We start from the raw sequence: 27036 nt of genomic DNA, 5'->3' as shown, positions 1-27036 counted from the left end.
GGTTCTCCCCAGTCAACTTCCCACACGGAAACCCTGGTCTCAGAGTCTATTGCCCAGAGACCCTAACCGAAGGCAGCTGGTCAATATTACGTGTGCACCCACACATCATTTTGCATAGTTAATGTTTCACAGAGTGTCCTTCTGTGCAGGATTGTAGGGAATCGGGTATCGATGGTGATAACAGACACTATAGAGCACTCACCTGTGTCGGCCTCTCTAATGACAAAGCCTTTATATGCATCCATATTGCATCAAATCCTCACAACAACCCTTTAGGATGGCATTACTGTTATATGATTTAATATAACTAAGGAGCTAAGGACTACGATTTGCCAAAGGCCACACAGCAAATTAAAGGTAGAACTAAGCCTAGACTCTGCTGGCTCTTAAACCCATGTCTGTGCTCTGAATCATCCAAATACATTGTTTCCCGAGACTCACTCATTCAGTAGTGCATTAAATTCTGTCCTTGACTGTGGCTACCTGAGTAATAAAGCAGCCTTGTTCTAAAATCTGTAGGCTTATAATTAAATTATATGCTTATTATTACCTTGTTATAAGAAATTAAAGTTAAGGATCTATCCTATTATCCAATTCAATAAGAATGATAAAGGAAAGTAAAATTTCTAAGATCCGATTTAAGAGCTGATAGAATTAAATGCTTATTTTACCAACTACACGATCACAAACGTGATAACTGCTGTTGGAGGGTCTATGCAGCAGCCAGCCAGAGACAGGCTTGTTCTCAGCAATGCTCATAAACGCCGAGACCTTATCGAAGCCGCAGAATAAGGTAATGGTTTGCTAACTATTTTCGAGCTAGCTGCAGGGCTCTAGAGGAGGGATAGTAAATGTAAAAAAAAAAAATCACAATTCTGTGCAGGTGTCCCTGTACATGGCCATGTGTAAAGCATAATGTTATTAACTTAAAAAAAAAAAAAAGGTTAAAAAGATGAGAATGTTATGAGGGATGAAACCCGTGTTGCACTGTCTTGTATTTTCACTTGACCATCTCTTCCTCTATCTTTTCTTCTGACGCCTGACATTTCACAAGAATTCACAATTTGACCTCTGAGGAAAAGAGCAGATAGAATTGGCGACCTTACCTGTCCGATGATGAGAGGAACCACAACAGTCACAGAAAGCTGAGAGAAAATAGATGTAAAAGGCACAGAAGAGGACGAGCCAAGCTGTAAAACAAGAACATAAGAGGAGTCAGTTACTTGGAATCAGTGATCAAATACTGCTGTTAATTAAGTCATGTGATAAAGAAATTCTTTTGTGTGCACCAAAAATTTGGTAGCAATATACGAAAAGCAAGTAAAGTTATTTTTATTTACTTTTTAAAAATTTAACTGTTAAATTAAATAAACTGTTAAGTAGTTTAATAGACTCATTTTATTGGGACCCTGAAGTTGAGAAACGATGATAACTATTGCTTTATAGTTAACTGAAATTGCTTCTTATTGAATCCATTTCTGAACAATAAAGTGATTCTGTGTTCATACTGTCCATAAATGCATGGCATGCTATTTCACCCATAAACATAGTTTATGTGACTGCCATTTCACTCACCAGCTCCTAAAACAAATAAGTATATCTTCTTGTTCTCTTATCAAGGTGATTTTTTTTTATTTAGGCAAATGAAATATTTTCTAACTTTCCTATGCCTTCAAAACAAAGGCAACGAATCCCATATTCTTTAAAATTTTTTCTTACACAAAGTCTAGCAAATGGGAAATCCTGGAATATGACTTAGTTAAAATTTTAATATACCTCTCCTAAATGTGTATATCTTAACACTGTTCATAATTCCTTTTTTTTTTTTTTAACCCTTCCCCATTTTCGGTTCTTTCTTTGCAAATTTCTGCAATCTCAGTTTCATGAAGACTTGACCGGCAGCACCACAAGGTGGTGTTTGTCCATGAACAGTCACACGCTCACGTTACCGACCACCAAGCACTGCTTTCTTCCCATGAACATGAACCTCTGTCAAAACCTCCTTCTGGTTTTCAAACCGGAGGAATACAGGCCTTTCCCATAGACGTTACCTCTTTATGACTCTCTTTGCAACCAGGATGTCTCAAAACATCACGAATGAGCTCCCTGCCCTTGGAACTTACCGTTACCCTACCCGCAGACCAAACCGCAATTTTCATAGCTACCAGTGTTTTCACTGATTTCTGCATGAACTGGCTTCCCCAAACCTTTCTCCACCCTGGAGTATTATCAAGTTCTATGCCCTGTCCTCAGCCCCAATCCAGATGCACTCAAAATGCCAAGAACGTATGTCTTGCCCACCAGTGGCTGCATTGATTCAGTACCACCTTCGACACTGGCCACTGGCCACTGGCCGTCAGTGTAACCCATACACTGTAGCTCTTCCCTCCATGACCGAGATGCTGAGGAACACAGAGCGAGGCGGAGGAGTGGAGCTGGTGAGGAACAGATAGGATTCCTGTGCACTAAATGCTTTGCAGCTGTTAGATGCTGCTGCTTATGCAAAGCCAAAGCAGGGAACACTAATAATTTGAGCCTATTTTAGAGCAACAATGCCCCTGAGGCACAAGGTATTTAACAAATATATTCTCTTCACAAATATCCATTCCAAGGATGCCCCTAGGGTAAGGATTTGAAATAAAGAAAAACATATTTTACAAGAAACTGAAGCAAGAGGTGAACAGAAAAATACACTTTAAAGAACAAAGTTTTCAAGTTCAAAAACATCCAGTTCAAGGCTCTATCATAGGTTTACAATGTTCGGAGAGAGCCAGTAGGATTCAGGGCAATAACCTTCTATTAAAAGGTGACAATTCTTGTCTGGAATCTCATGGATGATCTTACACAGCCCTGCTCCTCTTTCTATCAACTTTATTAAGTTCATGTTTTTAAGATATTTTAATGAATAACCGTATCATCAGCGATAGTCCCTCTGCCATGCCGGTGCTGAACTCAGCAACTGGCCCAGAGAATGAGCTTGCAGATGAAGAAACCTGTGCAGAACGAGCGAAGGAAGGACTCTGCAAACCTGAGGCGTTAACAACGACAGACTCGTATTCAAAACCATAGCCCTGCCCTGGCCAGTTTGGCTCAGCGGTTAGAGTGTCGGCCTGCGGTCCGGAGAGACCCGGGTTCGGTTCCCGCTAAGGGCACGTACTTCGGTTGCAGTTTGTCCCCGGCCCTGGTTGGTCGTGCGGGTGGCAGCCACTCGATGTGTCCCTTTCACGTCAATGTTTCTCTCTCTCTCTCCCTTCCTCTCTCTCCCTCCCACTCTATCTGTACAAAAAATGGAAAAATATCCTCAGGTGAGGATAAAAAAAAACCCAAAAAAAACCATAACCCTTCTTTCCTAAAGTTAAGAAAACACAAAACTTAAGTATATAAAAAACTTATTATCAGATGGTGTTTTTCTCTGCTTGTTTATCACTAGTAACACAACTAATTCTAACATGTACCTGGACATAAAGGGCAGGGAGTCGTGACAGAATCATGTAAAGGCAGAATGAGAATGTGTGTGTGTGTGCATGTGTCTGAGAGTGTGTACATGTGTGTGTGTGTGTTCGTGAGTGTGTGTGAGTGTGTGCATGTGAGTGTCTGTGTGTATCTATGTGAGGGAGTGTGTAAGTATATTGAGTCTGTGTGCGTGTGTGTGTATATGTGAGTGTGTCTGTGTGAGTCTGTGTAAGAGTATGTTTCTGTGTATGTGAATCTGTGTCTCTGTGAGTCTTTGTGTGTGTGTGTGTGTGTGTGTCTGTGTACGTTAAGTGTGTATATGTGTGAGAGTGTGTGGCTGTGTGAGAGTATGTGTGTGTATCTGTGAATATATCTATCTTTGCGTGAGTCTATCTGTATATGTGATTGTATGTGTGTCTGAGTCTGTGTGTGTTTATATGTGTATGAGTGTGTGTCTCTGTGTGTGTCTGTGTATGTGAGTGTATGTTTCTATAAGAGTCTGTGTGTGTAAGTGTGAGTCTGTGTGAGAGTGTGTGTGTGTGTGAATGTGTGTCTCTGTGTGAGTGTCTGTGTCGCAGAGCAGGGTGGCCTGTGCATGTCCGCTGCCCTCAGTTCTCCCCACCTCCTGAGATCCTTAATGCTGCTCTGGAGGAGAGGACCGCAAACTGGAAGAATCTTAGCCCCGGGAGCGACTTGTAGTTGGTTCCTTTCCACCTCTTCTTTTTTTTTTTTAGAAACATTAAAAAATTAACTGATTTAATAATAAGTTTACACAATTTGAACCAATGTAACCTTAAAGAAGAACTGACAAAAACAGACTTATAAAAAGCTAAGACACACACCTAAACTGCAAGGCGTATATTCTTATGTTAAGTATTATTTGACTACTGAAAATTAGATGGATTTTAACTCCCAAGTCTTTTTTTGAGAAAGCAAAATTAATACAATGTAAATCCGGACATCTAATTAATAAAATTAACAAATCAAAGTAACCTTGTTATATAAATTAACCCATTTATATAGGCTAGCGATGTTTCAAACTGTGCACTTCCACTGGTCCTTCCGTCTTCTGATGGCGGACTTGACAGCGAGGCAGAAGTGGGGCTGTAGGTCCAGGCGCCACCCGCGACTGTCTTCACGCAGGAACGGCAGTGCCAGATCCCACCGCTCGTCTCTTCATCTTGGTTCTGCCACAGAGGGAGCAGGTGTACTTGGCATGCTGGCTGATTTCAATTTTCTTCACCGTTTTCCCGAGGGAGGTGCCATAACGGGTTCCGTATTTACCGACGATTCCGACCTTCTTGGTGCGTTTGGCCATGTCGCCCCTAACTAGGTTCGCACCCAAGAGCTCCACCTCTTCTTAAGATTTAAGAACTGAGGTCCAGAAAGAAGTGACAACTAACATCTCTAGTACCTGCACTATGATATGAAATTGGCGACGCTTCTAAAACATATTCAAGCCGCCCTTGGGCCAAACGGGCTCTGTGGACGGCCTGTTTGTTTGACCACAGTGTCCCTGCACAGTGAAACTCGATCAAGTGCAGAGAAACATTAGAACATGACTTCACTTACTAAATTAATTTGGGGGGTTATTTTCAATCCCAATTCTATCCAAAAGATCAAATTTGGCATGAGAGAAATAAAGGAAAATCCATTTCCACTTCGGTTTTTAAAACATTGTGTATTTTAACGTCCATTCATCATTGTATGGTGTTTGGAGCCTCATGTTCCGAGGAGACGGTGGGCAGGGGATGGGGTGAGGGGGCGGCTGTCCGTGGTCTCCACGGCCCTCTGTCCCCTGAAATGCCCGTGGTCTCTGAGGCACTAGTTAAGGAGCATGGTCAGAGCAGCCCCTCCGAGGCTGTCGGACGGAGGCCAGCGCAAGCTCGCCAGGAGGCAAGGTAGCAGGAGGCACCAAGCCAGAGCGGGCACGGCAGGACGCTGGGGCCATCCCGCAGGGCGGTGCCCTCAGAGGGTGCTCTGAAAGGAAGGCCAGCTCAGTACGGGCTCTAATTTGCATAAGTCCTTTCTTTTGAAATGGCCACCAGACCTGTCCCAGGGTCAGTGTGGAGATGCAGAGGGGCCCTGGGGAAGTTCCGGACACGACGAAGCCCTGGCATCCAGAGGCAGAGCACGCGGCTGGCATAGGGCGGCTCCGCAGAACGTGACGGAAACCCAGTCATTCTGTGTGCAGAGCTCATCTGAACTAAAGCAGAAGGAAGTGTGCTGTCTGGGATATTCGCGTCTTCACTTTAATGAGGAACCTGTCATGACTTCCATGGTAAAGACCAATGTGCTTACAGGAAGCATCCATAACGTGCACACTTGGATACACTTGCCAGTTCAGGAAAACCCTGTATCAAGCGGGGGCTCTGGGCCTCACTGAGCTGCCCAGGAAGATTTAGAGGTAACCTGCCAACCCATGCTTCAAGACACAGCATGTAAACAAGCTAGTCATTGGCTGGTTGCTTTCGGGAATACAGTACTGCAAAGCAGAACACTCACACGTGGGTTTGTTTATTTGTTCTGATATCCCATGCTGAAAAGAGGTGATGCTGTGAAAATCAAACGTGGGACTTTGGGTCCTTTGTGTTCGATCTTTCAGTAGTTCCTGGTGTCCCTGTGAGCCAGAGCATGCTCTAGGCACTGGGGAGCCAGCAGTGTACTGAACACAACCCTTCCCCTCCAGGCACTGATTTTTACAAGCTGAATTGTGTGTGCAGGTCCACCCACCAGTGCTCACATGCTCCTTCCTGTGAAGGTCCTTCCCCTCCCCACTTAGAACTAGAAAAATTCTAGTGTTTTTCTAAGACTTAGATCAAGCATCGCTTCTTTAGGAATCCTTTCCAAATCCTCCTCCCACGGCGCAGACTTGGCCACCCCACCGCATGGCTCTGTGTGGCCACTGTGCCGCTCAGAACCCTTGATGGCTCTTGTTACAACTCCGTCTCCCCTAGCAGTCTGTCGGTTCCCGAAGGCAAGGACAGGGTCCTGTTCCTGTCGATGTTCCCGTGCCCAGCAGAATGACCATGTTTATAGCTAAGGCACTGGTTCTTACACTTCTGCACATCAGAAACTTCTGTAGGGTTTGTGAAAACAGACTCTGTGGCCCTGCCTTCAGAGCATCTGGGGGGAAGGAGGAAAGGGGGTAAGGGTGAAAATCTGCATTTCTAATAAGGTCACAGACGCTGCTGGTGCTGCAGGGCTGGGGTTCACACGTTGAGAACCCCTGGTCCAGTACATAGTGGACTCCACAAACATGGCTTCAGTTAATGAATGGCCGCAATACAGAGGGAGAAGAGGAGGCCTGACAACGTTGTCTTTTCTTTTCGTCCTTCCAACTTCAGGCAAATTCCAAAGCCCTACTTAATTCAGACCCCAGAAAGGGTCAGTGGCCTGGCCTCCCACACAGGTGTCTCTTACACTCATACTGGTGGTGGTGCACTTCCTGTGTCCCAGACACTGCTCAGCGTGCCTAGTGTGTCGCATGGTCTGACACAGCAGCCCCGCAGCAGGGCTACCAGTGCTCCAGCGTTCGTGGGGGAGGAGTGGCACCGAACAGTAAACCACTTGGCCAAGGTCACCACAGCCAGAAAGTGACAAAGCCGGGATCCCGACCCACAAGTGTCGCTCCACAGTCCTTACACTAATCCTCACGCTCTTCTGCATATTAGTTACAGGTCAGAGCAGTGAAATGAACAGGGGAGTGGGCTCCCCTTTCCTTGCCATGTGAGAGAAGGGGGGTGCATTTGCATGTGGGGGGCTGGGGGTTGGGGCTGCAGGAGATGGGGACTGAGGGCGGGCAGCAGCAAGAGGAGGGGGAGGGTAAAGGGCGTGGGGCACCGACCCGCAGTGGTGGCCGCTGCAGCCTTTCTCGGCTGGGCTCTGGATTTCAACCACAGGGCCCAGGGAATGATTTGAGTGACACTTTCTCAAGTTGCTCACGGATGGCACACAACTAGTTCCAGGGCAGATGCACCGGAAAGAGTTAATCCCGCACATCCAATGGATGCCTTAGGGCAGAGAGAGGCTGAATGGAAGCAGGGTTGCCTGCTATCAATCCACTCAATTTAGAAACTATTTGATTTGGAAAGAACCTGGGGGTCCAGTCAGTAAAATATTATGGGGCCAAAATAACAAGACGCAGAAAGACAAATCAGTACCAATTCTTGACGAGGGGATGCTTTCTGTCCGTCAAACCACAACTACCAGCCTGCAGTTAGAAAGCAGACGGTGCGTTTAAACACTCCCGTAAGCGAGCTGGCCTGTGAATCGTCACCAGTGCACCAGGCTCCCCTTGCTCTGCTGTGTCAACAGCCTTTTATCTCCTCCCGGGGAAATCCATTAGCCACAGGCGTCTCCACTGCTCCTGTCTCTCCTCAGCTATTAAAAACATTATTGTATTAAATAATTCACCCTCCATGACTGGCCTTCACTTTCATTAGCATCACGTTCAGGGAAAAATAAGGATAGATATTTACAGTTTATACCGTCGAATGACAAATATTAAATCTCTTTTGCAAGAAAATTGGGAAGAAGTTGCTTCAGATATAGAACAGGATTTGCCCACTTGCTGCCCAGTTTCCACCCTTGCCCCATCTTTCGCCCAGAGCCCAGTCCTGGGGGGAGGGGAAGAGAAAGGGGCTTGCTGGCCATTGCATCTAACTTTCTAGTACCCACATGCAGACACACTCACACGTACCTGTCTCCGTCCCTTCACAAAGAGAAGCACTCAGACAGAAGGGGAGTGTCCCCAGTCCCCCTTCCAGATGTCCACCTTTCCCCAGAAACTCCAGCTGATCCATTCCTTCATTCCTGCTGCCCCCCCTCTTCCAGGGATACACGCAACCACGCCGACAACTTACACAACACTGATGACTTAAGTGCACACCAGCTGCCAGGCTCAACGTAAAAATGACTACGATTTTGATCAAAATTAAGAACCTGACTGTTAAACAGCCACTCATTCAGCTGCGTGTATCAAACTAAAGCTGGGTTACTGCATGGGAAATACATTTCAGTGGAAAAGATCCTTTTTATTTTAGATGCATGGTAGGTTTCCTTCTCTGTGAAGGAAAGAGCAAAACAAGCTTCAACTGATTTTTTGAAGATAAAAAATATGCAAAACATTTCTTTTTGTTATAGGCTAATTTAAAACCTAAGGTGAAAAGGTTACCTTCCAGTAACCGAAGACCCTATGTACAAGTGTAAGTTCCGGTTCTGCAAACCACAGACATTCTACTAAAATGTGCCCAAATGGATGGTGAATTGGATCATCATAACCCACGGAAGAAAGCTTGGGGGAGACAGGCCTCAAGGATAGGGAGGGCTGCAGGCACAGATACTCAGAAGCATCTAGAAACAAACTTTGCTTCTAGTCCCCCGACCACAGGACTTAGTCCTGTCAATATTGAGTTTGGTTCGGGAATCAAAGTGCCTACCATTGCTAACTAATCATCCCTGAAGCGGAGTGGACGCTGAGCTCGGCCGAGTGCTCCCCGCAGGGGGACTGGCAGGCGGGTGGTGCGAGGAGGCACCGTCCTCACTCTGTGCAGAACCCCCTTGCCCACGGAGCACAGCAGCAGCTGGTGTGGGGAGGTGCCCAGCGGACAGGGAAAAGCCTGGCTAAGACAGCGCTGTGCCTGAGCCCACCCAGGTCACCGCCTCCCTTCACGTAAGTCTGAGACATCTCAGACCCACAGGGGAGGTGACCTCTCTGGGTCAGTGGGCCTTAAAGGGGAAGGGACTTTATCAGTGTCACCTCTAGAGCCTTTGGAAATGGCATACTAGGTGCTCTCCCTGGCCCTTTTGTGGTTCAAAAGGTCTGGGGGAGCCCCGGCATGAGCATTTACCAAAGGTCCCAGATTATTTTGCTTCACCAAGTTCTCCCTGTGTGAGAACCATCTCTGTGGGGTTTACATACACAGTCAGAACAGCTGCTCTCAGGTTCAAGGGAAGATGAGTCTTCACTTGCTTTGGAAACAAACGCTCCTCAGCGCAAGGAGTAAGACATCTGGGGCCATCAAATGGACAGCCTCTCTTTGTTATCATCCCATACATGGCACACATGTGACCATCAATTACGCAATCACCACTGGGAAGATATTACAAAAAAAATAGAGTATTGCATATGACAGTAATGGTCGCTTTCATTGTTCTTGCTCATATTGATGGGATCAAAAGTTTAATTTTTTTATCATAGGTAGCTAATTACTAAGAAAATTATTATTATTTTTTTAAAAATCCTCACCCAAGGACACTTTTTCCATTTATTTTTAGATAGAATGGGAGGGGGGGTGGAGAGAGAGAGATAGAGATAGAGAGAAACACCGATGTGAAAGAGACACATCGATTGGTTGCTCCCCACATGACCCTGACCAAGGCCGGGGACTGAACCGCAACTGAAGTACGTGCCCTTGACTGGAATCAAACCTGCGACAGTTTGGTCTGAGGGCCGACGCTCTGACCGCTAAGCCAAACAGGCTACTAGGAAAATTAATGATGACTGCCACAGATCTCCCTCTCTGATCCAGACCTCTCTCTTCTATGAAGTCCTATGAAACTCAGTTTGAATAACATAGTTTAGCAGGTAATTGTTCTTCTAAATTTCTTCATTATTCTTTTTTTAAAATTATGTTTTTATTGATATTTTAGAGACAGAGGAAGGGAGAGAGAGATAGAAACATCAATGCGAGAGAGAGACATCGATCGGCTGCCTCCTGTACGCCCCCCCACTGGGGATCGAGCCCATACCCAGGGCATGTGCCCCAACAGGGAATGGAACTGGGACCTCTCAGTCCATGGGGTGATGCCCAACCACTGAGCTTCACTGTCCAGGCTTCTTCCTTATTCTTTATTCTTGTTTACCCAAATATGCTCAAGGCAATAATTAAGCCTTATTCTTTTTTGTCTTTCCTGTTACCTAGAATATAAATATTGAAGAAGTGGTAACGGAGCGCTGATAATGTGTTAAAGGCTGTCTCTTAGGAGGCATGATTAGTAACGTAACCTGGCGGGAACCCTGCGGGGGAGGCAAACCCTGGGGAAAGGGCCTCGTGCTCCTACTGGCTGTGCAGTCTCAACCGAGCTGTGAAAACTCTTGGAACCTAAGTTTTCTCATATAAAGTGAGGATAACACCTACCTCCAAAGGACGTCATACTCATCACATGGGATTATGTAATAAGGTCTCATTGTAACTACTGAATAAAAATTATTCTCTCATTCCTATGGATGGACTCTCTGTGTGTAGGAAGCCACACTCTCACTTTATGAACGAGGACTCACCCCCTTTCTCCTACCCAAGGACAAGGGCCATGAATTCTCCCCTCTTTTTTCTGGAATTAATCTATCAATACAAATATGCTCATCATTTTCCTAACCTGCTTGCTGCCCCATTTTCTACACTCTTTAGAGCAAAATCCCTCAAAAGAGTTATCAACCACCACTATCTTCAACCCTTCTTCCCTCATCCATTCTCGAACCCACTTCCATCAAGTGTGCACCTCTCCTGAAACGGCTCTTGTGAAGGGCCCCATGACTTCATCTTGTTAAAAACCAGTGGTCAACTTTCAGATTTCACTGCATCTGAACTATTACTATAAAGTATTTGACCACGCTTCCCTTTTTGAAACACATTCTCTGCTGGCTTCTAGGACACCAAAGTCCCCCGGTGTTCCTACTACGCACAGTGCACTTTCCTGGTTTTCTTTGCTGACTCTTAACATTAGAGTGCCCCAGAACCTGTTCCACTGGCATCTTCCTTCTCCCTTGGAGAACTCATCCAGTCTGACAAGATCCCTTTCTATGTCCAAGTATGTACCTCTAGTCCAGACATCTCTGAACTGCAGACGCATACAGTCAGCTGCTTGCTTGACTTCTCTACTTGGATGTCTAACAGGGATCTTTATCCAAACATGTCCAATACTAAATTCTTTATGAGTTCCTTCAAATGCCCCACCCTATAATCTTCTGTATCTGAGTGAATGCCAACTCCATCCTTCCAGTTGCTAAGACTTGGAGTCATCCTTGACTCTTACCTTTTCCCCATAATCTTCGCTCAATTTCTCAGTTCTTTCAAAGTCTACACTCAGCTACTTCCCACCAGGTTTACTCACCACTCTGCCAAGCTACGGGCATCTCTTGCCATGACAGTGCACTAGCTTTCTAACTGGTCTTCCTGTCTCCATCACGATCCCCTTACAATCTACTTTCAACCCAGCATCCAGAATCATCCTTTAAAAATATGTCGGAACATGCCATTCCCTTCATCAAAACTCTTTTAATGGCTTCCTGTCTCTCTCAAATTAAAATTCAAAGTCCTCACAGAGGATTCCAACATCATTCGGCCCCTGCTATGTCTCTGACCTCGTCTTCACTACTTCCCCCTCGCTCACTCCATTGTAGGCACACCTGCTGACCCTTAACAACACCAGGCACACTGTTAGGACCTTTGCACTTGCTGTTCCTTCCATCTGGAACACTCTAGTGCCAGAAGGCTCACTCCTTTATCCCCTCCAGGCCTTTGCTCAAATACCATGTTCTCAGTAGGTCCAACCTTGACCACCTTATGTAAAACAGCCATCTCCGACTCTGGCACTTCTGGGTCCCCTTCCTTGCTTTATTTTTCCCGTTGGCACCTGTCACCCATCTTACACACTATATTTTTACTTATTTGTTGTTTCCCCCCACTAGTATATAACCTCCATTAGAAGAAAGATGTTTCTGTTTTCCTCATTGCTGTGACCTTGGCACCAGGAAAGTGCCTGGCAAATACAAAAACTCAGCACATATTACGGAATGAGTGATGAATGAGTTTAAATCACTTTTTGAGGAATTTTGCTATAAAAGACAGCACAGAAATGGAGTGTGGGTAGAATAAGGTTAGATTTAATTTTTAAGATATGTCACATTACAGGATGCTTGCATGCGAATAGAAGTGGTCCCGTAGAGAAAGAATATTTGACGATACAGGGGAAAGAGGGAAACCTGGGACTCATATTGTTAAGTAGCAGTACGAGAAGCACTGGAGGGGCTGGCCTTAGACGGGAGTAAAGACAGTTTGTCTATAGAAAGAGGAGAGGGGGTGAAGAATATGGATGCAGGTAGGTGGGATCTTGTAAAACTTCTCTGATTGCTCCTAATTTCCTCATCAGCTAAATTCCTTGCTGCATCAATTAAGATGAAAAAAGAGAAGCAGCACTGGAGATTTGAAAGGCCAGGAGAGGGTGTGAAATAATTTTATAGAAAGTGGGGATGTGAATTAATTAGGGGAAGGCAGTAGGACTGCCCGGCCCACTTACAGTTAGTTGTCATGAATTTCAAATGAGACCAGTCAGCATGATCCAGCATGCTCCAGCTGTGTCCAGGTACATATACAGAGAGCTGTGGAGCTGAATTTAAGGAGGACTGGCATTTCGCCAAATAGGAAGAAATAAGAGATGAGGAGGTTGTTGATAGTGTATGCAGTACAGTAATTGTAATGATGGACTATGAGATCCAGGCTAGGTAAGATGGGATGTGAGGGTAAGGGGGGGAAGGTAGGGTGGGTGATTTGTTAAGGTGATAAGGTAAATACATTGGCCATTCTAGTACGTTTAAAGAATTTTTAACTTGAGGAATAAGTCACAAAGATAGAAGGTATGGGTAAGAGAAGGCTTTTGAAATAGGATTATGAAAGGATGCAGTCACTGGCAGTAATAAAGTCAAGGGTCTGACTACAGTGGAGGTTGGTTGAGATGAACTGGAAGGCAATCTTACTGGAGAAGAAGTCAAGAAGTTAGAGGCCAGTATACCAGGAGGATCAACTATGTGAATATCGAGAACACTCAGAATCAGTGTCCTGTCAAAAAGAAGGCAGTAGGTGCCAACAGATCATTCCAAGGAGCAGCAGCAGAGAGTACAGGTGTAGGACAATACCTTCAAAGGAATTAGGGGATTTTATGAAGAAGTCATGGAAAATGATCTGGAATTGATAAGGAAATGCAAAATAGACACCTTCCTCCATTTAAAGCTTCGGTGATATGAAAGATGCCTACAGCAGAAATAGGAATCAGAAGACAGGTTTCAGCTAGAACAAGACGGTGAAGGAACATTCTGAGCAGAGGTTAAGAATACAGAGAACTGAGGTCCTGGCCAGGCAGCTCAGTTGGTTAGGGTGATACGCCAAGCTTGTGGGCTCGATCTCTGGTCAGAGCACAAAAGAGAACTAACCAATTAATGCATAAATAAGTAGAACAACAAACTTATGTTTCAATTGCTCTCTCAAATCAATACATAAAAATTAGAAAAAGAAAAAGAATACAGAGAGCTGAGATGCCATCAACAAAAAATGGCCTTTACTAGCTACTGTCACTAAATATCCAGAAATTTCCTTTTTTTTTTTTTATCCTCACCCGAGGACATTTTTCCATTTTTTGTACAGATAGAGTGGGGGGGGGGAGAGAGAGAGAGAGAGAGAGAGAGAGAGAGAGAGAGAGAGAGAGAAACATCTACGTGAAAGGGACACATCGAGTGGCTGCCACCCGCACGACCAACCAGGGACGGGGACAAACTGCAACCGAGGTACGTGCCCTTAGCGGAAACCGAACCCGGGTCTCTCCGGACCACAGGCCGATGCTCTAACCGCTGAGCCAAACCGGCCAGGGCTTTTTTTTTTAAAATTTTTATTTTTTACAGAAATTTCCATTTTTAAGATATGATTTAAAGAAAGACAATTCAATTTCCAGGTATTGTTTTAATTTCTTTGGCTTCTGTAACATAACAGTGCAAACTGGGTGGCTTAAGACAACAGAAATATGTTGTTTCACAGTTCTGGAAGCTATTAAGTCTGAAGTCAGTGCGGTCATGCTCCCTGTGAATCTGTGGGGGAGACGCCTCCCCCACCCCCTCCAGCCTCTGAAGTCTGCAGCAACCCTTGCTGCTCCTGGACTTGCGGACGGATCACTCCTCCCCTGCTTCCACCTGACATGGCCTTCTCCCTGTGAGCCTGACACCATGCTATAAGGGCCCGTCGCACTGGAGTAAGGGCCCACTCTACACCAGGATGACTGCATCTTAGCTAATTATATCTGCAATGACTCTGTTTTCAAATAAGTCACATTCTGGGGTACTGGGGCTTAGGTCTTCAACATACCTTTTTGAGGGACACCACTCAACCCATAACAGGGATAATGATAAAAAAAACTACATCTTTTATGGAATGTGATCATATTTTAAGCGCTTGGGTTTTTGTCCTGCTCGGTGAACGAGGCCGGGTAACCCAAGTAATGCCCACTGTTTGTAAAATGCATCACAACCTAGAGAAAAAGAGTGTGCATACTGTGTGTGTGATTTAAAGTCACACAGCATAACAGTATCTATTGGTGGCAGGTGATGAAGCCACTGAACCCACTGGGACAGCCCAGCTGGCTCAGGGGGAAGCAGTAAACTTTTAAGTCAAGGGTCTTGCGGTCTCTTTCACTATTCTTGTCGCTCTATTATTTAAAATGTTGAATCAACTAAAGCTCACAAGCCTATGGGTCCAAGAGTGGGGGAAAGCTTGCAACAGTATGTTGCCTGCACTAATAGTATCAACCAGCTGAGAAATCTCCGTGGCATGCAGATGGGAAGGAGAGGGGGGACGTACTCATCTAGTTCTTTTTTTTAAATGTTTTTATTAATTTATTATTATTTTTTTTAGAGAGACAGAAACACCAATGTGAGAGAGAAACATCAATCAGCTGCCTCCTACATGCCCCCTACTGGAGAATGAGCCCTCAACTCAGGCATGTACTCTGACCAGAAATCCAATCGGGACTTCCCAGTCCGTGGGTCTGAGCTCAATGCACTGAGCCACACCGGCTGGGCTCATCTAGTTCTTTAGTCATGAGTTGAAAGAGGTCCCAGAGATTCCAGCCTCTGAAATATTCAAAGGTGCTATCCTAGGTCCCAGCCTTCTAGCTGCAGCTATGACTCCTCCCTGGATTTTCTCAAGAGAGTCACATGAGTCAGAGATGCCGCTCTTCATTTCTTCTGCAATGGAGGAAACCTAGGCTATGCAGCCATCTGCTATACATTTACCATATACCTGGCTCTAGACTAGTCCTCTGACCCACGCAAGCGGGGCCTCAGACTGGCCCTCGTCCTGTGCCCGCAGAGGATGCTGCTGGAAAATTGTGAAGCCAGGTCTTGGAAACACCGAGGGATGATCCTAGTTCCTCACATCTAGTGAGCAGGTAGGCCGTACCAAGTCTTGTTTTTCAAACGAATGCAAATCAATGCTCACTTCAGTTTCAAGTGGACTCACTGCAAATTCTGAATTGGTGAAGTCCAAATGAACAAGGTTTGTGAGGCTGAGGGAAGTCATCTGATTATCTGACTCTTCTTACTTCATCAGAATGAAGCTAGCATTTCAGAAGGGAAGAGATGGCTGAGCTTTTTTGTACTTAAAGGTAATGTCTTTCATGAATGATGCAGAATCCAACTGTTTAGTAGTATCTCTCTTGCTCCACTTCCTCCACAGCTTGTAGGAAATGAAGTCCCGTACTCTATTACTCTAATTGAATTCCAACTTGAGTAATTACACTATAATTAAATAAATTTTCCCCATAGTTTTAATTCACTGACAAATAGTGCTAGTTAAACAGCTACATCCCACTCCCAGAAACGCATCCCCACTCCATTTCAGTGAGGAGTGGAGTGATTTATGTTTGGGAGATGCGAGTATGAAAAATGCACAGTTCATAACATATTTGAGGTATGACTCATGATTACATACGCTTTTCTCAGCATGAGATAACATTAATTTCTATTATAATTTTTCATCTAATTTTCATATGCTTAGTACCAAAAGAAATAACTGTACCAGCAGTTAATTAGCATTTCTTATTTTCTAAACAATTTTTGTTTAGTTAACCAGTAGCTTGTATATTTTTTTTAAATTTCTAAAGCACATTTCATTATCCCTGGGAGGCAGACTGGGGAAGGTGGTATTGTCTCCCATTCCACAGATGAAAAAATCGAGGCAGTCTTCCCCAAAGTGAGGAAGCCAGTTACTATCAGCCTGGAACCTCAGCTCCCGCTGGTTCTGGATGCACGGTTCTTTCTGTCAAATACTGGGTCACTAGCAATTGCTTTAGTTTTACTAATGAGAAAATGAAGAGTAGCCTATTTGCCACAGGTCACTAATTTATAATAATTAATGAGTTAGCCAGAAGCTGGAGGCTTACTAACTGAATCCTGATGCTAGCCTTGGACCATGAGACTTCAGAGATCATCTTGGTCCACATGCTACTACTTGGTACAGTTCCACTGGGAGAACAATTCAAAATGTGATGCAAAGTCATACAAAAGGATTCAAATTTCAATTTTTTTGAATGGCCTTTCCTCAAGGGTTTGTAGATGGCTTTTAATAAAAGATATTAAAGACAACATCAAAATACTCACAAAAAGCAGCAGTAACAGGGGCGTTATAATGATGCCCTGAAAGAAATAAAAGAGATGATGGTCATTTATCAGCATGGAAATCAGCACACTTTCTTTGCCACTGTACACTGATGTGTGGCAATGTATCCTTTTCACTTCCCTTCAATAAAACCTAGGAAGTAAAGGCGAGGGAGCCCCAATCTGGGCTCTCCCCACCGTAATGCTTAGCACCTCTATTACAATTATTCGTACCTGGCATCTTTAAAACCACAACCGCCCATCTTCCTTAAACTCGGTCTTCCCTTTGTGAAACTTAAGTTGCCTTCAACGTTGCATATGTATTACTCGGTGGAAGCTGGCAAGCTGTCTTACTCCAAGGCTTTCAACTCTAACTTGGATAAAGTGCCTCTTTTCAAGAGAAGACAGGTGGTTTAGTCCCAGTTGGGGTCCTCTCCTGAGCAAAGACCGCGTCAGTGGTGATGAATGAGATGCTGGGATTTTGTAATGCGAACTGATCTCCCCCAGGAAATGAGCTGGGATCTCAGAACTCATTTCACTTGATTAGACTCCATGTCTCCATGGTGGAAGGCAGCTCTTTCATCTAATTCGGCCACACAGGACCACCTCGGTCCCTCTGCCTCCCTAGGCAGGAAGGAGCAAAAGATTTGTTTTCTGAGATGACAAAGAACAGTTTGAGGCTGTTGTCGATGAGGCAGGATACAAACTTTTAGGTTTCTTGAAGGTAATTCTTTTAAAGTAGATGTGTGGGTTGGGAGTGAACTGACATGTTTCAGTGAAGAGCAGGAGATGATTATTCATCCCTTAGTTCTTCCTTTCTCTTTCCATACTTCATTATGATTTATAGAAGAAAACACATTTCATATTTTTATTAATGAATTCTACTTGGTACTTTAAAATTCCAAAGAGTCTGTGTGCATGTGTGTGTTGTGTGAGTGTGTGTGGCCAGGATCTATGGACAGTATTTCACTGCTTTTGAGAAAAAAGTCCTTTAAGAAGTTCTTCTGTCATTAGTTACTAAATTCTTTTGCATGTGACCCAAAAGGGACTGTCCTACCTTATGTGAACATTGCTATCATGACTTTCTTAGGAATATACTCATGTGAATATTCATACACAAGCCTGTTTTATTGTTAAATAATAGAATACATGCTTCTTTACTGTGCAAACTTTTGCAATGGACAATAGGGAATACAACATTTTAATTTGCATTATATTTTTTAACCTGTTTACTAAAACATGCATTATGGCTTATCACCTCCAGCGGTGTCTATGAAACAGGTTCTCATCAGCACATTTAGGAGAGTTACATATGCAAAATGCCAAAATAATTCATAAGAGCTATTATTGCCTTTCGATGACACGGAATATATTCAGACTTCAGTAGGAATTCCAAACTTGACAAGGCCATGTGGAAACAAAAGTATCTGGTTGTCTCAGTCTATGTGGGAGCCACCCCACTTCAAGTCAGTTTGTGTAAACATTTATTGAACATCCACTTATGTGCCCAGCACTGTCCTATTCATTGTGAGAATGAATGGAAACTGATCCAGCAGAAAGGGGCCAAGAATTCCAAGGAGAGGAAAGGGTATCCAAAGAACTATAAAATCTTGAGCAGGGTGGGCAGAAAAGTATAAAGTGGAAGAATCAGAGACCAGATCACCAAAGGCCTTGTGGGCCAGGAGGAGGAGCTTGGAGTTGACACAATCAACAATGACACACTGTGGAAGAACTTAAAGCCAGGGTATAATGAGTTGGTACATAATTTAGTATATGAAAAATAGATTTGACTTAGTTTATAACCTAACCCGTTTACCTTTGTTACCTATCAACTCACCTAAAAAACCCAGAAACTTGTATTAATGTGAATTCTGGAATATCAACAACATTAAAAACACTTCTGAGACACAAGGGATGCTATCTGTGACAGGATAAGGATTTTCACCCAGGAAGAAGATTGAGCCTTGTCACCACTCTGGGGACATTTGTCTTGTATTCAAGGAGTCATACTGCCATCATATCTAGTACAGAGAGACCCATGTTCTTCCTGGTTCCCATTTATTTTTCTTTGCCACAGTGACATGGTATTAGTAATAGTAATAATACCAGTACTATGAATATGGTATTTTGCTTCAGTATTTTTATGCCCATTTTAAAATTTGACCCTTCCCTCTGGAAGGAGTTAGGTTATAAAATAGGCACATTTACAGGGGAGGAAACTGGGTTGAAGAGCCAAACAACCAGCCCAAAGTCACACAGAAAATAAATGGCAAAGCCTGGACTCGAGAGCCTGTTTGTCCAAGTTCAAATCCAGCACTGACTCCACTGCGCCCGCCCTGGTCCCTGGGCAGCGCTCCGAGCCGCCAGCAGCGTCCTGGAGCCCTGCGAGCACGTGCACAGGGATGAGCTGCCCTGTGACCTTGGTCTCGAGTCGACCACCAGCTCGAAGCTCGGACCCTATTCTCGAAGGCAGAGCACTGTGATATGCAGGTTTCCCTGCCTGCACATTTCTAGTGGATAGTCACCCACGCACAACAGTTTCTTTGTCGTTCTCCCAAAGACTGATGAGATTTGTTCCAAAGACATTAAAAATGTCCTAGCAAATAGGATGCATTTTCTAATTCTGGATTCAAGATTTCTAATTATTTTCTCAAAAATGGCTGTTCAAGTTCATCACTAAGAATGGATTGTTACACGATGCCGAAACCTGCCTTTTGGTTGTAAAAGGAAATGAGTCAGCTGCGGTGCCTTCAATCCAGACCAGAGCTCCACAGTTAAGTTCGGTGAAGTCCTAAGAATTACTACTGGAATGATAATAGCTAACACTTATTGAGTGTTTATGGCAGGTGATGCCCCAAGGACTCTGAATGTTACCTTATATGATATCCACAGCAACCCTGTGAGGGAGGTACCATTACTTCTCCATCGACGAGGGAAGGAAACAGACTCAGAGACACTGAGGGAAATAAAAACAGGCAATGCTGGAAATTCAATCGCTAGCTTCCTGACTCCGGAGCCTGGGTTCCTGATTGGTATAAATAAATTCTTTGCAATCTTACCCTGTTTACTCAGGGTTATGTTCTAAGAGTAAAGCCGAGAGGAACTTGAAACCCAGTACGTCTTTTTGATGACATGAAACAAACTGAGAAACAGCCTGTGTGTGACATGGCTGATACATTGAAATTTTTTTAATTTTAATTTTTTTTTGTTTTATAAGCTTTTTTTATTGCTGACTCTGTTACAGATGTCCCTCATTCCCACCCCACTTTGCCTCCCTTCACTACATTACTGTCTGTGTCCGTGGGTTATGCATGTGCATATATATTCTTTACTGTTGTTATTGTTTTTAAGTTAGGTTTTTGCAAGTATCAATGATAAAAAGGGTGACCTAAAAATTTAAACTGTAACAGCAGCAATCTTTGGAAGATGGAAGGTCAAATAAACATGTTATTTTCCATCAGGCTCTGAAGGCTCAATTCAATCGCCTCTTCTTTCTCTTTCCCAAGTAAATTCTATAAAAATGGCTAAAACCAAGAAGTGGTGGATGAACACGTCTAGCAAAACATGCTCTGCCCCTCCTTGCAGATTCAAGGTCAAGACACAGTTTTAGCATACTTGCGATTGCAACACCTGAAGAAGTCAAGTCACAAAGTGACGGGCTTTGATTGTCTTTTAACAAACCTTCAGAAATCCATTTACACCTCTGATGTGAATGACTGGGTGAATATATTTCAATGACTTTAGTGGAGAGGGGGAGAAAAAGTGTCAAATCTGAGACACTGAGATCTAGTCACATTAAAATACAAATCAACCCTCACCCCCCAAGTAACAAGGAAACTGCGAATGCACTCTCTCAGCAGCACAACTTGTAAAGAAGGCAAAACTGGAGTGAACGTCAATTTTTTTAAAATAGAAGATGTTACCAAAAGATTTTCTGCAACAGCTACTGTGATCACAGATACTGAAAGGGACTCCTTCGGCTCCCTCTCCAGGGTATTGAATGCTAAGCCCTGGGAAAGGTGCTTTTAGTTTTTAATTAAAAGGCAGTAACTCAAGCTTCACAGAATGAGTCTCAGTTTTGAGGGATCTCAGACCCACCTGGTCCGGTCCTCGGCGGAAGTGTGACCCCCTCACCTGCTCGGCGGCTGCACCTTTGCCCAGATCCCCGAGGGAGGCAGTGTTCTTGCTCCCCCGCAAGGAGGACGCTCTTTCTCACGCTGGGCCAACCACTTCCGCTGCTGCCTGGCTTCCCCTCGGAGGAACCTAGGGCATGTCTTACCACTCCTACTTCCTCGTGATGCCTTTTCTTTTAATTTTTTTTTTTTTATCCTCACCTAGGACACTTTCACATTTATCTTCAGATAGAGCAGGAGGGAGGGAGGAAGAGAGAGAGAGAGAAACATCGATGTGAGAGAGACACATCGACTGGCTGCCACCCACACGACCAACCAGGGCCGGGGACAAACTGCAACCGAGGTACATGCCCTTAGCGGGAACCGAACCCGGGTCTCTCTGGTCCGCGGGTCCATGCTTTAACCACTGAGCCAAACCAGCCAGGGCAGATGGCTTTTCTTTTAAAATTTTACTTTCCAATGGCAGTTGACTTTCAAGAATATTTCACATTAGTTTCAGGCGTACACATAGTGGTTAGACAATCATATCATTTACAAGGCGATCCCCACCTGGCATCATACAGAGTTCCACATAGCATAACTATCAGTGTGTACTTCTTAATCCATCCACCTTTTTCACCCAGCCCCCCAGACCCCCGCTCCCTGGCAACTATCAGTCTGATCTCTGTACTGTATCTGAGTCTGTTTCTTTTGTTTGTTGTTTCATTCTTTAGATGACCTTTTAACTGCTGCTTTTGAATGGTGTAAATAAAATCTCTTCACTCTAAAATGATAATATATTTTTCAGGGCTGTATTCAAAAATAATGGTGAAGTGAGCTTTTGGGCCCCACACTGTCTTCTCCAGGCTGAGGGTCTCAGGCCCTCCGACTGTTCCTCCTGGGAAGGGTTCTGAGCCTCCTCTGAGACATGATCTCATCCAGATGGGTTTCAGAGTCTACAGCACTTGCTTAATAAAAACTGACCAAAACTTGGAAATAAGGCCCAAAGAGGACTGCATGTCCTTTTAATGTCACCTGGAGCATGGTCCAATAGGCCAGTCCAAGGAGTATTTAGTTATCTACAGGTTCATTCACTATTGATTAGGGCTCTGATGTGAAATTTCGTGTTAACATACAAAGTTTTGTCCTGTCGGGATAGAAATAATTTCTGTTTATTAGAAAAAACAACCACAAAGGTAATGGTTTTATTGCCCTGTAGGTATGGGCAAATGTATTTTGGTATGCTTTTCTGATGGACCAGACAAACCCCATTTCTATAATCTCCTTGAAATCAACTTTACTTTGCCATCCTGCTGGAGTGCTCATTGTTCAGTTAAATAAATGTTTGAGATATGTTCATTCTATATTGTAAGAAAATCATGTTTTCAACTTTTGAAAATTATACTTTGACAGTTGCTTTACACTGAACCTTGTACATATATATATTTAATGCAAAGATCTCTTTAGAAAGGAAAAAAAGATTAATACTAACTAAAATCCCATTTTGTCTTCACATTTTGACCTGGGGTCAATATCCAGTGATATAACTTAGAGAAAAGTTTGTCCTGGCTGGTCTGGCTCAGCAGCTAGAGCACTGGCCTGCGGGCTGAAGGGTTGCAGATTCGATCCCCAGCCCTGGCTGGAGTCGCGCAGGAGGCAACGAGTCAATGTGTACCTCCCACATCGATGTTTCTCTCTCTCCCCCTTCCCCCTTCCGCTCTGTCTAAAAATCAATGGAAAAATATCCTCAGGTAAGGATTAATAAAAAATAATAAAAGAAACAAATTTAGAGAAAAGTTTATTTCTCAAGAATGACATTATGTCAAACCAATATGCAGTGAGTGAGACTAGCTAGCACAGCCTAAACAATAAGTTATAAAGGGGTGGAATGGGATATTTTGGAAACACCTAAATTTAAACAAAACAAGGCATACGGTCTTCAGAGACTATGACGTGATAGATATGGATGTCAAAATATATAGTTGTGTCAACTTCATGGAAGGAAGACAGAGTGTAAGGAGCCTAGGGAAGGGTAGTTGGAAAGAAAGCAGCAGTTGATGCTAATGACAGTCAGTCTCTGAACCTGCAAAGCTAAGGACCTATTCCTGGATGTGGTGGTCCCATTGCAGGAACAGTCGCTGGCTTGTCTCAGTGACATACATTTAATCAAACAAGCATTTATTGAGAGCTAACTATGTATCATACATCATGGGTGCTCAGGGGAAAAGGATTCCCAAGTCTCCTAAGCATATAAAACTTCAGTCATTTTGAAGTAAAATTTTACATAAAATCTCCAAAAAGGGTCTGTGAAGTCCTAGGATTGTCTTTGAAGACTGTATTGTTGTTTGTTTGCTTTGTTTTAAAAGGAGAAACTTGAGGATTTTAAAAATTCATAGGGAAGAGCTGAGAGGGGGCAGGGGAACAGGGATTTTGCTAAGAGAAGAGACTGTGCCTATCACACCTCAGGGGGCAGCAGGGAAGGAGCTCCAGGGCACAGCTGGAGGGGCTGACCCTCTTCAGGGAACAAGGAGAGAAAAGGACAGATGAGGAGAGATGAAGATTGACCTGTATGCTTGATGCCAGAAGGAAGGAACTTTCGGTTAAGAGCTTCTGTTGTCTGTGTTGAGTACAAAGGAAGAGTTTTACTAAAACAAGGGGAAGGCAGTCTCAGAAAGGGGACAGTCTGTGACTGGAAACCTGTGCTGTGACTGTGGGGAGAAGGTCTCTAAAACTGTGAAGGCGCTGAGGGTTTAGCATACTCTGAAGATAACAAGTTAGCCTACCACTGCTTCATGGATGCTGGAAGGAGACACGAGACTCTGGGGACAGAGCCAAAGGACTTGATTTCTCACAGCACAGCAAGCAGCCTAAGCATGGTGTTGGTCTTGGTTCCCCTTGCCCCTAAGTTAAGTGGGGCGGTACAGATGAGTTCAGACAGATACCTGCACATATAATAGGTTGCATCACAGGAAGAAAATACAGAGTTTAGCCCCCATTTTTCATAATGGGCAGAAAGTATGCCTGCCCTTTGCTTCAAAGGGAGGTGCTATTTCTATCTTTCAAGGCTGTTCACTATACAAACACCCTTGAAAAAACAGTTGGGAGCCATGGGCAGTCAGCGCCTGCTCACAGGAGGTACAGAAATGTGACAGACACACGGAGAACTGACTTCCAACAGCGGACACATCCAGCAGACCAACACTGTTGTTATTGGTCATCTAAACATTTGAGTTATCGAGCTCCTTATTATTCCCTTCAAATATCATCACTGAGCCAATGTCCTTATAAAAGGAAATAATACTTAGACAATCATTTTTAAGTGACCCAGAAAACTTCTCTCCAAGATGACACTGGTCCTCTAACACTAGTTGGATACTAACTACGGTTCAAACAAGTAAGAGTCTAACCAATTAAATTGACTTCCAACTCATGGCGCTCTCTCTCTTTTTAAATGGGAGGATTTGATATGCATAGGTCCCTGCTGGGCTGGTCTGTGGCTGTGGCCCAGCAGCATGGGTCTCACCTGTCAGGAAGTGCTGAATCTCAGACCCACCCAGACCTACTGTATCGCCATCCACAATTTTCCACAAGATTTGCAGGTAATTTGCAGACTCACTGAAATTCAAAAAGAACTGATTCCGACTACAGCAAGGGTGGGCAGACCTATTCTGCACAAGCCCAGATTGTTATTCCAGGCTTTGCTGGCCACACACTGCTGCAATCACTCAGCTCTGCTCTTAGAGTCGGAAAGCAGCCAAAGACAGTAAGTAAACAAATGGTCATGGTCAAATCTGGCCCAAGGGCAATAGTTCAGCCCTGGCTCTACAGGACTGTTTTGGATTAACAGTTATATTTTAAAAAGAAATGTTAGTGTAACAAACATTTATTTTTAATAACTTGGTTTCTCGTGAACACACACTGGCTTCCAAGCATCACAGTCTGTTCCTTTGTAACTGCTTATCATACAACTTCTTAATGACCCATTCTTCAATTTTTTTTTTCTAGACTGGAAACAAATTACCAATTAATAGTGTGTAAAATCTACTGTCTTCCTCTTTTTGATATTTGTGCCGACATTTGCACATGGCCAGCTGCTGATTCTACTCTTTTTCTTTATGATTTGTCAAAGACAGCCATTCAGCAATCTCCAATGTTCGTTTTCTCAGGACCCTTCGGGGTAATTGGTCTGGGCCAGCGGACAGAGTCTGCTTATCTTAAGCCTTTGGCCAACACTTACTATTTCTAATGTGGAGACAGTTCTCTTTGCCAAAAGTGATGGAAGCAAAGGGAAGCACAGTGGGCAGGGGAAATTAAGGATGCTGAACAGCAGGCAGAATGTGGGGAATTTATGCTCCTAATATCCAGAGCTATCTAAGAGAAAAACGAAAAACACAAGAGCCTGAACAAGACATACCATGTCTGTTACTAATCAGAACTGATATAGTGACATGTTAAAGCCAAAAACAGTGTTGAAACTCATGAATTCTCTTATTACTTTTTAAGTGAAAAGTGAACATTTTCAGACTGTGTAAACTCATAGACCTGTATTAGAACTATTAACAATAAACTTGGCTTTTTTCTCTCCAGAGTAAGAGTGATAAGAACACTCTGAAGTTCAATGTCTTCTTCTAAGTTTATAGATTTAACATACAATAAATAACTTTCTGAAGAAGTTTCTTAAAAATGCTTATCTGTAGAGTATACATGAGACCAAAGAAGCAGCAAAAGGAATGAAGTCACAGTTTCTCTTTTGGTGACTGAGGAAATAATGGCCAGGGTCCGTTTTGGCCTGTGGCCTCCACTGTGGGCACAGCTGTAATCTGATGTGTTGCAGTTTCATTTTCCCTGGGAACACGTGTGGCAGGCTAGTAAGGATTATTAGTAGCGCAACAAGCATTGCATACAAGCACAGCTCTATTAAAATGTCAAGAGAACGGTTCCATATCACCCAGTGGGCAGCCAAGGTTCCCAGGGCCCGAATCTTACACGTAGAAGCTTGTCCTATTTCTTGCTTCAGAATTACTGCTTCAGGGATACCAAATACCACCACCCTAACCACAGACACTATTTATTAAGGCATATTATGTACTAGGAACTGTGCTAAATGCTTTGCAAATGTTATCTAGTTTAACATTTCAATGGGTTAATTGATTATCCCAATTTTATAGCTGAGGAAAGAGAGGCTTAAAGAGACCTTGGCTAAGCTGTAGAAAGTGCCAGGAGGCAGAGGCCCCGCCAAAGGGATAAAAATAAAAGTTGAGAGGTCAAGAGACGGTCCCAAGGGAAGAAAAGTTGTTAGAAAAGGAAAAGGGTAAAGGAAGAAGTAGGAAAGTTAAAAAGATAGTCAGAAAATGGATTGTAGGAAATCAATGCAAAATACGTAATACGTAATATAAACCTAAAACAGGGTCAAAGATTACAACACAATCTGCCGGTGGTGTAGGAATATAGGAAAGGATGCCCCCAATAACTTGGTCAGGCCACTAGAGCATCACTGAGCATTTATTCCCCACTGGCTAAAAGACTGATACATACATACCTGCCGTTTTCCCCACTGATGCCTGAAACAGAATGGTACCTGGCACACAGTAGACATGTTTTGCTGCACAAATCAATGCCTGAATGTGTGTCCACAAATATTTCCCTCAGAGAGCAGCATACCCATTTGATGACAAACACATATTTCCTGAAATGCTTTAGAACCCTTAAGTTTGCAATAACGATGAGACTGGTTGACATTTATTGATTGCCTCCTCTGTATGTCCCAGGGATGGTTCTGTGCTTTTCATCCTCTCGACAAACTTGGGAGAAAGGTGCCACTGTGATCCTCACCGTCCGGAGGAGGAAACTCAGGGGTGCAGACAGAAGAAGTATATGGAATCCCTAAGCTACAAGCGGCAGAATGGGAAGCAGCCCTGTGGTCTGGCTCCAGAATCCATGGTCTCTGGACCATTATGTGTCCACACAGTGGTTCAGAGTGCTTCCAGAACTTACAGATAGCAGAGAATTCTAGCTGAGAGGGATGCTTCGTTATCTCACTTTACAGACTGC

General features: G+C 43.8%; 1 protein-coding gene and 1 pseudogene across 3 annotated transcripts in view; both read right to left on the bottom strand.

Moving 5' to 3' along the window:
* SLC10A7 (solute carrier family 10 member 7) overlaps positions 1–27036 on the bottom strand; it is a 219334-nt gene that overhangs the window by 44653 nt on the left and 147645 nt on the right. For all 3 annotated transcript variants that reach the window (XM_036240392.1, XM_036240395.1, XM_036240394.1), the window contains 2 exons: positions 16877–16912; positions 1107–1190 (listed from right to left, as the gene is read on the bottom strand). In XM_036240392.1, the coding sequence (XP_036096285.1) occupies positions 1107–1190; positions 16877–16912 (120 nt within the window). The remainder of the gene's footprint in view (positions 1–1106; positions 1191–16876; positions 16913–27036) is intronic.
* On the bottom strand, positions 4489–4771 carry LOC118616478 (annotated as a pseudogene).

This window comes from Molossus molossus, unplaced genomic scaffold (genome assembly GCF_014108415.1).
Source record: "Molossus molossus isolate mMolMol1 unplaced genomic scaffold, mMolMol1.p scaffold_m16_p_4, whole genome shotgun sequence".
NCBI classification, from domain to species: Eukaryota; Metazoa; Chordata; class Mammalia; order Chiroptera; family Molossidae; genus Molossus; species Molossus molossus.
Note: the sequence above shows the minus strand (reverse complement) of the source record. Positions and strands in the feature narration are given on the sequence as shown.